This window comes from Bos mutus, chromosome 5 (assembly GCF_027580195.1).
Source record: "Bos mutus isolate GX-2022 chromosome 5, NWIPB_WYAK_1.1, whole genome shotgun sequence".
NCBI classification, from domain to species: domain Eukaryota; kingdom Metazoa; phylum Chordata; class Mammalia; order Artiodactyla; family Bovidae; genus Bos; species Bos mutus.
This window is the reverse complement of record NC_091621.1, coordinates 95,965,200-95,980,791: the sequence shown is the minus strand read 5'-3', so window position 1 is coordinate 95,980,791 and position 15,592 is coordinate 95,965,200. Positions and strand designations below refer to the sequence as shown.

The 15,592-nt window shown below is 38.9% G+C and overlaps 1 protein-coding gene across 19 annotated transcripts in view; it reads left to right on the top strand.

Annotated features, from left to right (window-relative positions):
* Positions 1-1,115, top strand: part of CAPRIN2 (caprin family member 2) — a 42,648-nt gene extending 41,533 nt beyond the window's left edge. For 12 of the 19 annotated variants that reach the window (XM_070371279.1, XM_070371275.1, XM_070371278.1 and 9 more), the window contains one exon: positions 199-1,115. In XM_070371279.1, the coding sequence (XP_070227380.1) occupies positions 199-767 (569 nt within the window). In that variant the 3' untranslated portion in view covers positions 768-1,115. Of the gene's footprint in view, positions 1-154 lie in introns of all 19 variants that reach the window. The other 7 variants (XM_070371287.1, XM_070371285.1, XM_014481698.2 and 4 more) reach the window with 1 other exon arrangement.
* The last annotated feature ends 14,477 nt before the right edge of the window (positions 1,116-15,592 follow it).

Here is a 15,592-nt window from a genome sequence, read left to right as displayed (position 1 = left end):
TCTGGCTTTAGAATAGTACTATACAAACCTATTGTCAGAGAAATCTAGAAAAGTATACTGTAGCTCTACTTTATTGCTTTTTAAAAAACTTACTATAAAATGCATTTTTATCTGTGTTTCAGTAGCCGACTAATGTTAAATATTGTGTTCAAAGCTAACTGCTTCATTATGAGAAACTCACTGTTGCTAATAAAACAGCAGGGTGGAGTGATTCTTCTCAGGTGAGCAGCCCAGAAAGAGACAACGAAACCTTTAACAGTGGTGACTCTGGACAAGGAGACTCCCGTAGCATGACCCCTGTGGATGTGCCAGTGACAAACCCAGCAGCCACCATACTGCCAGTACACGTGTACCCCCTGCCTCAGCAGATGCGCGTTGCCTTCTCAGCAGCCAGAACCTCTAATCTCGCCCCTGGGACTTTAGACCAACCTATTGTGTTTGATCTTCTTCTGAACAACTTGGGAGAAACTTTTGATCTTCAGCTTGGTAGATTTAATTGCCCAGTGAATGGCACTTATGTTTTCATTTTTCATATGCTAAAGCTGGCAGTGAATGTGCCACTGTATGTCAACCTCATGAAGAATGAAGAGGTCTTGGTATCTGCCTATGCCAATGATGGTGCTCCAGACCACGAAACTGCTAGCAATCACGCAATTCTTCAGCTCTTCCAGGGAGACCAGATATGGTTACGTTTGCACAGAGGAGCAATTTATGGAAGTAGCTGGAAATATTCTACATTTTCAGGCTATCTGCTTTACCAAGATTGAAAGTCAGTACAGAATCGACAGTGAAAGGATATGGTGTTCTAATTAGTGGGAATAAGGAAAAGTAGTTCTTGCCCTTGTGACTGATTGGTTAAGGAAAATGTTTTCATTCCCAGAAGGAGGAGGAGATCCTTACTTTTTGTTTTCCTCCTCATGGTGAAAAATTTCAAGCTGAATGACAATTAGCACTAATCTGGCACTTTATAAATTGTGATGTAGCCTCGCTAGTCAAGCTGTGAATGTATATTGTTTGCACTTAATCCTTAACTGTATTAATGTTCAGCTTACTAAACTAACTGCCTCACGTTCAGGCAAATTATAATGCCTTGTTGTGCCTCAATAAAAAAGTTACCTGCATCTTCAGTGTTCTTATTTGATTAAACATTTAGTTAAGAGGTAAGATGTTTAGTTTTTAGTGTTCATCACTGATAACTCTTGGATGGGAATCTTCATGGGTTCATACTGTTTATTTTATTTATTTATTCTTTTTTTTTTTTTTTTTACTTTACAATATTGTATTGGTTTTGCCATACATCAACATGCATCCGCCACAGGTGTACAAGTGTTCTCAATCCCAATCATACTGTTTATTTTAAAATAAGCCTTTTATTTATGAGAGCTCCTTTGAGTTACTTTTCTGTTGTTATACATATCATTCATCAAAGTATTTCATCTGTTTTCCACTGCCTAAATCACATATTCTCCTTGAAGTTATTTTGTAGTAGAGTGTGTTATCCTTTATTTAGCTGTCTTCAAGTTCCTACCATATGAATACAAAATAGAGCAGGAGATACATAGATAATACTACTGGTCCACTGTCAATAAGGCTTATGCTTTTTTGTGGATTCTTAATTTGAGTAGGTAAAATATTTAGTCATCAAAAAGCACACATCGGTCTGTGGTCAGGCAGTGCTGTGTTGGAGTGCTGCTTTTGCCACTTAGTAACTGATCTTGGGCAAGTTATACATCTTAAGATTTTTTAAAAGACCATTTCCCAAGATGTAAAATGGGCATGATAGATCAGCCTCATAGGGCAGTTGTGAAGTTCAGCTAAACAGTTTAATGCGTCTAAAAGACTTAACACAATAACTGGCACTTAAGCATTTAATAAATGTTAGGTGCTGTAATTGTGTTTTTGTCATTCTGAAAGCTTTCAGGTTCTGCGTGTGTATATACTGTCTTGCATGCAGTATAGCCAGAGTTCAATGTCCATCTGGGCATACGTCACCACAGATCTTGATTTGTTTGTAAATGCTTCTCACTAATAGGAACTTGATAATGTTTCTCAGTGACTTTAAAGAATAGTTTTTTAAAATAAACATTTTGATTGCGCATATGCTAGGGTTTATTAAGGGTCAGAGAAATGGCATTCTTACTTTGCAACCAAGCAAGTCACTTGCTGAGGTAGAAAGTTCTTGTTCTGATCCTTCACTCACTCTGTTGTTAAATAATCTCAGGAAGATGGTGTAAGAGCATTAAATCATTATGGTTAATATTTTTGAGCTAGGTGTGGTGTTAAATGTTAGTATAGTGCTCTCAAGATAGAGGATGTAATGTGATTCACTATTTAACAGAACTTTTCAACACATGATGTACTTTGTGAGTTAAAGATATCAGTATTCCAGTTAGTTCATGGCTTTTATGTCCAGAGCACAAACTGAAAAGCATACAGGGAAGCCCAAGAATACTGGAGTGGGTAGTCTATTCCTTCTCCAGTGAATCTTCCCAACCCAGGAATTGAACTGAGGTCTTCTGCATTGCAAGCGGATTCTTTACCAACTGAGCTATGAGGGAAGCCCCTGTATAGGAAAGCAGAAATACGATTAAATGATTGAGTGGAAAACTTGATGTTTAATAACAGTTGATCAAGTTCAGTGAGGCCTTTCTCAGTCCTTTTTAGCCACTATTTTCTGCTGCATTAGGGTCTTCAGTTTAGTTTTTTATCCAGCACCCAATCAATGTTTATTTAAAATATTGTGAATGACTTTATATTTTTTAAGATAAGTGTCCAACAAGAAGAGATTCATTACCTAGGATATCCCCTCATGAAACTCATGTTTTAGGAGAGTATTTTAAATGAAATACTATTTTTCTAAGTATAAAGATAATGAACTAGAAAATTAATAATTCTTAGACTTAAGGAATGGATGAACAAGATCTTTCATTCTGAAGCACTATAACTTTTGAAGATACAGTTCTTCTGGAATCTTTTAGTAAAAGTCCAGATGTCTTTACAGAAAGATGTACGTAAGCAGATTTTAGATACCTTTGCAAAAGATGGTGGGGATCCGTAGATATGCAAAAGCACATTTAGGGACCTTGTATAAGGAACTTATATTTTACTGAGAGGATCTTGTGGGTATGACAGGTGGAAAGGCATTCCATAAAGTTACAATGTATCTCTGAATATATAGATTGTTACTTGTCTTACTGGAGATAGAGATAGGGGAGGTGGTTTTTCTAGGAGATAGAGATAGGGGAGGTGGTTTTTCTATTTTCTATAGATTTTCTATAAATTTGCCTTGAGGTTTTTTTTTTTTTTTCCCACTTGAAATCTTTTAGTCTTTTGTTAAATGAATTTCCCCTTAAGAATTGTGAGCAACTGACTCCTATCTCCTCTAAAGTTATTTAGGGAGTAAATGCAGGTATTTAAAGCAGGAAATATTTTTGAGAGGTTTGTTTACTTGCCTCCCATACCAAGTATCTTGTCAACCATTCCGTTTTTAAATTGAAACTTTCTAAACTCCACCCTGGAGGCTCAGTGGTAAAGAAACCTCCTGCAATGTAGGAAATGTGGGTTCAGTCCCTGGGTGCGAAGATCCCCTCAAGAGGGGAATGGCTACCCACTCCAGTGTTCTTGCCTGGAGAATTCCATGGACAGAGAAGCCTGGTGGGCTATAGTCTAAGGGGTAGCAAAGAGCGACATGACTGAATGACTGAGCATGCTTGCGCACATACACAAACTCTGTGATAGCTACAATTTTACAGTGCTTTTGACATCACATCCTGTGTTTTTATACTTTAATCTTCCCTGTTTGCAAAATTTTCTTTCTTATTGACTGATGTTCTATTGTGATCTTTGTGATGATACTTTATATATTTTATAAGGTGAAATTTTTGGCATGTAGACTAAAGGTTTTTTCACATGAATTCCACTCTGCTCCCATGACAAACACTTTATTTTGATGAAAGATTTTTGAGTTGTTTCTCTAGGTCCTCCACTTGGTAATGTATCTCAGGGGTATTTTTAATTGTCACTTCAATGATTAGGTCAATACCTTTAATCTTCACTTTTCAGCTTTTGGCGAGTGTTGACAAACTGATAGGGACAGCTCACTTGCTACCACAGCAAGATGCTGAATGCCAGATGATAAAATAGTTACCCGTTTTAAGTATCAGGAAGCCTTGGGCTCACTAATTGTAAGTTTTGTAAGCATTATTATTTTATTTCAAGGGCTTTATGCTTTGAAATAAGTGATTAATTTAGTCTTTCAAATAGCTGGCTTATCTGATTTGTACCTGACTCGGGGGCTACAAAGATGAATGCTCAGACACATCAGTAACAGTTTTATCCATTTCATCTGCTGAGAGCAAATCTCTTGAGTTATTTCTCTGATTTCTATCACACTTCTGTTTTTCCTGATCTGTATCCGGAAATCTGACTATTCCAAAGTTAAACCTCATTGGACTGGTTATTTAATCTTCTCATCTTTTCTCTTGTTTCTAAGTTTCACTTCCTGGAAGATTTCCTTGATTTTGTCTTCTGACATTTTTACAGAGTTTTAAATTTCTGGTATGTTAAATTTTTAAGTATACTTCTGTTATCTTGAATGTTCCTTACATGTGTAGTCTATTCGTTTTAAGATTGCATTATTGTCTAATTCTGAGGATAGTTTTTCTCTCTAAGTTTTCTTCCCTTTGTAGTCTGTTTCCTACACTTTCTGTTTGTCCTAATCTCTTATCTGGGGTGTTACATTTGATCAGAATCTTGTGATTATTGGTTGAGTATTCATATTTAAGAAGTGGTACCTAAAAGTGAGTGGAAGCTTTGAATGCAGAGCTGGGGCTTCTTGACTTTTGAGTTCATAGTATCATGATTTTTGTGGAGAGGACACCAGTGTGGAAGTAGGGAGGAGTTGTCTTAACACTGAAGCTGTAAAAGATGGATAAATTTGACATGTAGAATTTATTCCTCTTAAAGTTCTGTTAGGGAAAATAATGTCAAAAGACAAATGACTGCCTGCAGGGGGAGAAAATCAAGAAAAAGGCCAGCAGAATTGAACACTCAGTTCATATGTACTTAAAAAAAATCAGTAAGCATATGTAAAGTTTTAAAGTGCATCTTGTGGAAAGCATGTGGGAAAACAGGCACTCATACTGTAGATGATAATAAAATGAGTACTTTTTGGAAAGAGAAAGTATATGCTTTCTGACGCCGAAATTCCAGTACTAGTAATTTACAAATAGTTTTGGAATTACACTGAGATACAGCATTAATTATAACAGCAAAAACTGGAGAAACAACCTAGATGTCCATCAGTAGGAATTGGTTAAGTCAGAAAAGACTATCCTGCAGTGTGTGCAATGTCATTTGTGTAAAATTTCTGAAAGAAAGTATATGTGGTTGAATTTTTTTTTTCCTAGTAGTATGTACAAAATGTGATAGTGTTGGCTCTCAGGAAAAGGGGTTGGTTAGTAGGTATTTTTCATTCTGCATATTACTATAGAACTTTAAATGTACTTGTCACTTTTTTGTTAAAAACTAAAGATAAAATGTTAGATTGCTGTGGTACTTACCCTGTCTTGTTTTTGCTTGGATAGAGCTTGAGGGTCTGCTTTAATTATCATTAAGCCTGGGATAACACATGGAAGAATTTTACTATAAAAACCTTTCACCTTTCACTAATATTTGTATTTCACTTAATGATTTAGAGTACTCTCATTTGTGTAATCTTATTTGATCTTCATAGTGGTCCTGGTGAGGCAGATACTTTTTTAGGAGATAAGAAAATTGGGACAGTTGGAGATTGACTTTCTAAGGCCACTAGCAGAAGTGCCCCAGCCAGGCTTTGAGTCCAAGTACAGTGGCAGCCATTCCTATTGTTCATGTTGCTCTTCTTTAGTTCTCAGGTGTGGTTTCCTCGTATTTTCCATTGCTTTTCTTTTTCTTTTCTTTTTGCACACAGTTATTTTAGAGGTACTACTCAGCTTTTACTAGGGCAGACTAAACACTGTGAACTGGATACACTGAACCTGGTTGAGGCTGTCATAAGTTATCATTTTTCATATGTCCTGAATTTGAACAGGATGACTCCATTTCCAAAGTGAAATGTGGAAAGTCTGAGGAAACGAAGAAACAGAAGATTTTGAGGAAAAAAACTGATTTGAAAGTACAAATTTCATCTTCAGCCTTAGTTAATACCACTCTTTTTAGTTTCTCTGCCTCCCACCACTACTATCATTTTAGTTTCTTGGAGATGGAAATTTCTGGCTTCTGATCCAAAACTTCCTAACCCTCTATTGCTGTTGCTGCTAAGTCGCTTCAGTCGTGTCCGACTCTGTGCGACCCCATAGACAGCAGCCCACCAGGCTCCCCCGTCCCTGGGATTCTCCAGGCAAGAACACTGGAGTGGGTTGCCATTTCCTTCTCCAATGCATGAAAGTGAAAAGTGAAAGTGAAGTCGCTCAGTCGTGTCCCACTCTTAGCAACCCCATGGACTGCTGCCTACCAGGCTCCTCTGTCCATGGGATTTTCCAGGCAAGAGTACTGGAGTGGGGTACCATTGCCTTCTCTGAACCCTTTATTACTTTAGCTTATAAATACTGATTTCTTATCAGTGTTATCAGTATCAGGTTGGATGGCATCATCGACTCAATGGACATGTCCAAACTCCAGGGTATGGTGAAGGACAGGGAAGTCTGGCGTGTTGTCCACGGAGTCACAAAGAGTCAGACATGACTAAGTGACTAAACAACAATAGATTTTTTTATTTAAAAAAAATTCTTTTTTAACTGAGAGGTCTGTCAGATTCTTCTAAAAAACTCTACTCACGGCTTTTGGTTACATGCGACAGTTCAAAGGAGAGTACCATGCCACTGACTTTATTATACTAACAATACTGAAGATCTTACATTTATGAGACGTATGTAAGTACTGTTGCCTGTATTTCAGGTGCTATGACGTAGAGTTCAGCCAATAGAGACCCTTTTGAAGTAGAGGCATTTAGTCAAAAAATTTATCATACTCACACATCATTTGAATGATTTAAGATTAAGAGATCATGTAACTTACAGATAGAGATTTTTGTGCATTGGGTTTTAACTCCCATTTTTGTCTTTACCATATGGACGAGATTCAATCCTGCTAACATAGACTTGCTGCTAACATAGCAGATGAGCTGCTGCCAACAGATGGGGAGGACAGCTGTGTGATATTCCATTTAGATGACTGAAATGTTAAATCTTAAAAAAAGGCCACAGTGGTAGTGCTTGGAGTGAAAATTGCTTTCCATAACTTGAGCTGTAATCATGCCAGTTATCCTCTATAGCTGTATTTCTAGGATGATGTCATCTACTTCTATGCTGTCAACTAACTTACATACACAGATGACTCACGGTTCTCTTTACTCCTTCTTGTAACCACCTCCCCGCACCCCCTCTCCCCGTCATAACTTCCTCTTTCTCACCCAGCTATTCTGTTGTGAGATCCAGATGTCAATTTCCAGATGTCACTGGAAATCTACCTGTATAACCCATAAGCACCTCTAGTTCAACATGTCCAAAGACAAATCCATCTTTCCTTCAGAATATAGTACTCTTCCCATTTTCCCAAAGGTCATCAAATCTTGATGCTCTATAATCATTTTTGACTTCCTTTTTGTTACTTTGTGGATATAATCAGTCACAAATGTCTGTTGCGCCAATGAAGTCACAAATTTCTGTTGTTTCTGTGAAATGTCTCGTATCTGTCCTATCTTCTTTATTCTTACTGTGTATATCCTGTTTCTCTCACACATTCATTTATTTATTCATTCAACCAATATTTACTAATTGCTTATTATGTGTCAGGCATAGTATGGAACTATGTCTCATTTATCAAAGGATGAATAAGGTCTCTCCTCTCCTTAATAGAATACAATGATAATAATTAATACTGAGCATTAGCATGGGCAATGTACTTACCTTATTCAGTCTTCACAGTAGCTTTTGGAAACAGATGAGCAAACAGGCCCAGAAAGGTGAGGCAATAAGCAAACTACAATGAGAAAATACAGCTCACTCAAATTCTATCTTAAGATGAATATGTTAATTTATACAGACATACTCTCATATTGTACATAGTAGTAAAAAAGAGGGAACTCATAAACAATGAACCATTATAAGCTAAAGATATAGTTTAGGGAAAGCTACTTTAAAACACTTGTAAAGAAATAGGTGTTTATGGGGTTTTTTTGGAGTGTTTTATTTTTGTTGTCTCAGAATTTGACAGCATTATTTTTTAGTAACTTGTCTTCACTGCATCTTTTCAAAGCATACACAGTTTTCATGGGAACATCATCTCTTTATTTAATTATATATTTTGTAACTTAAAATTATTTTGAGATAATTGTAGATTCTCATGTAGTTGTAAGAAATAATACAGATGGATCCTGTGTACCCTTTATTCAGTTTCCTTCAAAAGTAACATCTTGCAAAACTGTGATGCAATATCACAACTAGGATAATGAGGTTGATGCAGTTAAGACACAGATTATTTCCATTTGCACAGCAATCCCTCATATTGCCCTTCCATATTAACATACACTTCCCTCTTGTAGCCATCCCCACTTGAATCCCTCAGAAGCCCCGATCTGTTTTTAATTATTTTATGAATGTATTAACATACACTTCCCTCTTGTAGCCATCCCCACTTGAATCCCTCAGAAGCCCCGATCTGTTTTTAATTATTTTATGAATGTCTGTGCACACCAGGACCCAGGAGAAAGGAGCAGTGACCCCACAAGAGACTGACCCAGACTTGCCTGTGAGTGTCCAGGAGTCTCCTGCGGAGTCATGGGTCAGGCAGTGCCCTGCTACAGGGTTGGGGGCACTGAGTGCAGCAGTGCCTGGCATGGGATCTTTTGAAAGAGGTCACCATTTTCTTCATTACCTCCACCATAGTTTGGTCTTAGGTCAAAGAATAGGGAGGAAACACAGCCCCACCCATCAAAGAAAATTGGATTAAAGATTTACTGAGCATGCGCCCCCCCCCCCCCCCCACCATCAGAACAAGACCCAGTTTCCCCCACAGACAGTCTCTTGTCCATAAGGCCCTTATCCTTATGAGGGCAGACAGAATGAAAATCACAATCACAGACAACTAATCAAACTGATCACATGGACCACAGCCTTGTCTTAATGAAACTAGGAGCCATGCTGTGTAGGGCCACCCAAGATGTATGGGTCATGGTGGAGACATCTGACAAAATGTGGTCCATTGGAGAACGGAATGGCAAACCACTTCAGTATTCTTGCCTTGAGAATCTCATGAACAGTATTAAAAGGCAAAAAGATAACAAAATTGAAAGATGAACTCCCCAGGTCAGTAGGTGCCCAATATGCTATGGAGAAGAGTAGAGAAATAACTCCAAAACAATGAAGAGAGAGAGCCAAAGCAAAAACAATGCCCAGTTGTTGATGTGACTGGTGATGGAAGTAAAGTCCAATGTTGTAAAGAACAACACTACATAGGAATCTGGAATATTAGGTCCATGAATCAAGGTAAATGGAAATGGTCTAACAGGAGATGGAAAGAGTGAACATTGACATTTTAGGAATCAGTGAACTAAAATGGACTGGAATGGATGAATTTAACTCAGATGACCATGATATCTACTACTGTGGGCAAGAATCCTTTGGAAGAAATGGAGTAGCGCTCATAATCAACAAAAGAGTCCTAAATGCAGTTCTTGGGTGCAGTCTCAAAAACTACAGAATGATCTCTGCCTGTTTCCAAGGCAAACCACTCAATGTCACAGTAATCCAAGTCTATGCCCCAACCAGTAATGCTGAAGAAGCTGAAGTTGAACAGTTCAATGAAGACCTACAGGACCTTCTAGAACTAACACCCAAAAAAGATGTCCTTTTCATCATAGGGGACTGGAATGCAAAAGTAGGAAGTCAAGAGATACCTGGAGTAACAGGCAAATTTGGCCTTGGAGTACAAAATGAGCAGGTCAAAGGCTAACAGACTTTTGCCAAGAGAATGCAGTGGTGATAGCAAACACCCTCTTCCAACAACACAAGAGAAGACTCTACACATGGACATCACCAGATGGTCAACACCGAAATCAGATTGATTATATTCTTTGCAGCCAAAGATGGAGAAGCTCTATACAGTCAGCAAAAACAAGACTGGGAGCTGACTGTGGCTCAGATCATGAACTCCTTATTGCCAAATTCAGACTTAAATTGAAGAAAGTAGGGAAAACCACTAGAGCACTCAGGTATGACCTAAATCATACCCCTTATGATTATACAGTGGAAATGGCAAATAAATTCAAGGGATTAGATATGATAGTGTCTGAAGAACTATGGACTGAAGTTTGTGACATGTACACGCAGCGATCAAGACCATTCCCAAGAAAAAGAAATTCAAAAAGGTAACATGGTTGTCTGAGGAGGCCTTACAAATAGATGAGAAAAGAAGAGAAGCTAAAGGCAAAGGAGAAAAGAAAAGATATACCTATTTGAATGCAGAGTTCCAGTAAGGAGTAGATAAAAGGAGAGATAAAAAAGCCTTCCTCAGTGATCAGTGCAAAGAAATAGAAGAAAACAGTAAGGAGAGAGAAAAAAACCTTCCTGAGTGATCAGTGCAAAGAAATGGAAGAAACCAATAGAATAGGAAAGACTAAAGATCTCTTCAAGAAAATTAGAGATAACAAAGCAGCATTTCATGCAAAGATGGGCACAGTAAAGAAAAGAAATGGTATGGACCTAACAGAAACAAGATATTAAGAAGAGATGGCAAGAATACACAGAACTATACAAAAAAGATCTTCATGATCCAGATTAGCACGATAGTGTGATCACCCACTTAAGAGCCAGACATACTGGAATGTGATGTCAAGTGGGCCATAGGAAGCATTACTACGAACAAAGGTAGTGGAGGTGATGGAATTCCAGTTGAGCTATTTCAAATCCTAATAGATGATGCTGTGAAAGTGTCGCACGCAACGTGTCAGCAAATTTGGAAAACTCAGCAATGGCCACAGGACTGGAAAAGGTCAGTTTTCATTCCAATCCCAAAGAAAGGCAATGCCAAAGAATGCTCAAACTACTGCACAATTGCACTCATCTCATATGCTAGCAAAGAAATGCTCAAAATTCTCCACGTCAGGCTTCAACAGTACTTGACCCGTGAACTTCCAGATGTTCAAGCTGGATTTAGAAAAGACAGAGGAACCAGAGATCAAATTGTCAGCATCCATTGGATCATTGAAAGAGCAGGAGAGTTTCAGAAAAACATCTACTTCTGCTTTATTGACTATGCCAAAGCTTTTGACTGTGTGGATCACGACAAACTGTGGAAAATTCTTCAAGAGATGGGAATGCCAGACCACCTGACCTGCCTCCTGAGAAATCTGTATGTAGGTCAAGAAGCAATAGTTAGAACTGGATGTGGAACAACAGACTGGTTCCAAATAGGGAAAGAGTATGTCAAGGCTGTATATTGTCACCCTGCTTATTTAACTTCTATGCAGAGTACATCATACAAAATGCCAGGCTGGAGGAAGCACATGCTGGAAAGATTGCTGGGAGAAATATCAATAACCTCAGATATGCAGAGGATACCACCCTTATGGCAGAAAGGGAAGAAGAACTAAAGAGCCTCTTGATGATAGTGAAAGAGGAGTGAAAAATTTGGCTTAAAACTCAACATTCAGAAAACTAAGATCATGGCTTCCGGTCCCATCACTTTATGGCAAATAATGGAAACAATGGAAACAGTGAGAGACTTTATTTTCTTGGGCTCCAAAATCACTGCAGATGGTGACTGCAGCCATGAAATTAAAAGATGCTTGCGCCTTGGAAGAAAAGCTATGACCAACCTAGATAGCATATTAAAAAGCAGAGACATTACTTTGCCAACCAAAGTCCATCTAGTCAAACCTATGGTTTTTCTAGTCGTCATATATGGATGTGAGATTTGGAGTATAAAGAAAGCTGAGCACCAAAGAATTGATGCTTTTGAACTGTAGTGTTGGAGAAGACTCTTGAGAATCCCTTGGATTGCAAGGAGATCCAACCAGTCCATCCTAAAGGAGATCAGTCCTGGGTGTTCACTGGAAGGACTGATGCTGAAGCTGAAACTCCACTACTTGGGCCACCTGATGTGAACTGACTCATTTGAAAAGATCCTGAAGCTGGGAAAGATTGAAGGCGGGAGGAGAAGGGGACGACAGAGGATGAGATGATTGGATGCATCACCAACTCGATGGGCATGAGTTTGAGCAAGCTCCAGGAGTTGGTCAAGGACAGGGAAGCCTGATGTGCTGTAGTCCATGGGGTCGCAAGGAGTCGGGCCCTACTGAGGGACTAAACTGAATTGAACTGATATTTAAAAAATATATAAATATCAAAGAGTATGTAACCTTTTGGGATTGGCTTTTTTTCACTTGTCATAATTCTCATCTAGGATTCATCGAGTATGTTGTTGCCTGTTTTATTCCTTTCAACTGCTCAGTAGTATTCCCATGGTATAAATGTGCCAGATTGTTTAGCCACTGTTTTCCAGAGAGGCTGTACCATTTAAAACTCCAGCCAACAATGTATGAGTGATCCAGTTTCTCTGTATTCTCAGTAGTATTTAGTTGTGTTATACAAAGATACCATATATATATGTATATATGTATGTATATGTGTGTGTGTGTGTATACACACAGTACAGTGTTGGATACCAGTGAGAGGTTTTAAGATGAGAACTAAAACTGTATCTTGCATATATCAAGTGCACATACCTTAGATAGTAACTAAGGGATTAGTGTTCACTTTTTGTTGGCAGTTTTAGTGGTAGAAATGAAGGCAGAAGCCTAGGAATAACCGATTGAAGCAAAGTAAGGAAGCGGAGACAAGGAATGAATACCATTCTTTGGAAAAGGATGAACAATAGAGAGTATTATTGCAAAAAAGACTGTTTTTAACCGGGGGAGATGTTTTTAGGCTGAGGTTGAATCAGTGGAGAGAAAGAGGTTGAAAATAGAGGAAAAATGTTTCACAAATTTTCAACCATAAGTGTAATAATACTCAATTCATTTTAATGAAAAATATATAGAATAGAGATTTGTGGAGCAAGGTCCCAGGGGAATGGGAGATTAGGTTCAGATTGGAGGCAAGGAGGTGTAAAGCAGAGTAAAGTGAAAGTGAAGTTGCTCAGTCATGTCTGACTCTTTGCGACCCCATGGACTGTACCCTGCCAGGCTCCTCCGTCCATGGCATTTTCCGGGCAGGAATACTGGAGTGGGTTGCCATTTCCTTCTCCAGGGGACATTCCCCACCCAGGGACTGAACCTGGGTCTCCTGCACTGCAGGCAGACTCTTAAGAGTTTGAGTACCAGGGAAACCTGGTAAACAGGCTTAAAGCAGGGAAACAGATTAATTTGTGTTTCAGTGATTGAGCCTGGTGATTTTGTTCATCTTTGCAGGGCTCTGTGGAAAGAGGGAATTTGAGAAGAGTCTTGAGGGTTGGAACAGTTGCTGAAGTGATGCTGAGCAAAGGAAAGGAACAGGATTTTGGGGCCTAAGGAAGGAACACACATTTGTAACAGTAACAGTTTTCACATTGGGTCAAGGGTAGACTTGAGAAAGGATGGAAAAGTGATTGAGTTGGAAAATAGGTGTAAAGTAATTAAGGGAGACAGAGACGGAAGAGAAGGTCTTAAACTGAAAAGAAGATATTGGAGTTAAGATTCCAGAGGTCAAGGAGTTTTAGATTCATGAAGTCCAAGAAAGTAGGATAAGGAAATAGTGTGAAGATGAAAGGCACTATGTTTCATAAAACCTTGAGTGGTAAGGAGTTTGTAGTTTGTATTTTATCTTGATATTGATGAGAAGTCATCAAGGAAGGAACATGACAGTATTAATCTGTAAGAAACACTACTCTATGGAAGTTCAGAGAATGGGCAAAACTGGAAGCAACCAGAGACATATTAGGCACTTTTGCACCCAGCTGCAGGATGTGATCCCATTTACAGCCCCTGTAGAGGGGAAAGCGATCAGGCTGCTAAGTTTTCTACCACAAAATTTCTACCTTCTTGATTGAACCCAGTTAACGGAACCATTTTGTTTCAATTATCTGCTCTGGGAAAGATCACACCTCTTCAGATGTATTTTGCCCACAATCATCTTTACAAGTGTAATTAAACTTTTTCAGAGTAACCTCAGGAACAACTAGCTCCTTAATATTTTTATGCCACTGAAATTTGGGGGCCAGATATGGCCACAGTGGGTGGAGACAGCATGACGTTTCTTGCCTTTCACTACTTTTCTGAGAAGATTTGGAAAATTTTCAGAAACTTTCAGTTCAGTTCAGTCGCTCAGTCACGTCCGACTCTTTGCGACCTCATGAATCGCGGCACACCAGGCCTCCCTGTCCATCACCAACTCCTGGAGTTCACTCAGACTCATGTCCATCGAGTCAGTGATGCCATCCAGCCATCTCATCCTCTGTCGTCCCCTTCTCCTCCTGCCCCCAATCCCTCCCAGCATCAGAGTCTTTTCCAATGAGTCAACTCTTCGCATGAGGTGGCCAAAGTACTGGAGTTTCAGCTTTAGCATGATTCCTTCCAAAGAAATCCCAGGGCTGATCTCCTTCAGAATGGACTGGTTGGATCTCCTTGCAGTCCAAGGGACTCTCAAGAGTCTTCTCCAACACCACAGTTCAAAAGCATCAATTCTTTGGCGCTCAGCCTTCTTCACCGTCCAACTCTCACATCCATACATGACCAGAGGAAAAACCATAGCCTTGACTAGACGGACCTTTGTTGGCAAAGTAATGTCTTTGCTTTTCAATATGCTATCTAGGTTGATCATAACTTTCCTTCCAAGGAGTAAGCGTCTTTTAATTTCATGGCTGCAGTCACCATCTGCAGTGATTTTGGAGCCCAGAAAAATAAAGTCTGACACTGTTTCCACTGTTTCTCCATCTATTTCCCATGAAGTGATGGGACCGGATGCCATGATCTTAGTTTTCTGAATGTTGAACTTTAAGCCAACTTTTTCACTTTCCACTTTCACTTTCATCAAGAGGCTTTTGAGTTCCTCTTCACTTTCTGCCATAAGGGTGGTGTCATCTGCATATCTGAAGTTATTGATATTTCTCCCGGAAATCTTGATTCCAGCTTGTATTTCTTCCAGTCCAGAGTTTCTCATGATGTACTCTGCATATGAGTTAAATAAGCAGGGTGACAATATACAGCCTTGACTAGGCATATAGTTTCTCTGATCTGGAACAGTTACTTTATGTATATTTGTTTATATTTTTCTCTTCTATCACATTGTGAGTTCTTTCATAGTAACCTGCATTGAATTTTGTTATAATGTGGTACCTAAGTATCTTGGTACTCTGGCTGAAAAATACCTGTGGCGGATTCATTTTGATATTTGGCAAAACTAATACAATTATGTAAAGTTTAAAAATAGAATTTAAAAAAAAAAAACATTCAGGATGTGAGTGAGTAACTGAATGAACGAATGATGGCTCCCACAGAGACAGCTTTGTGCTAGTGGTAAAGAACCCGCCTGCCAATGTAGAAGACATAGAAGATGAGGGTTCAATCCTTGGGTAGGGA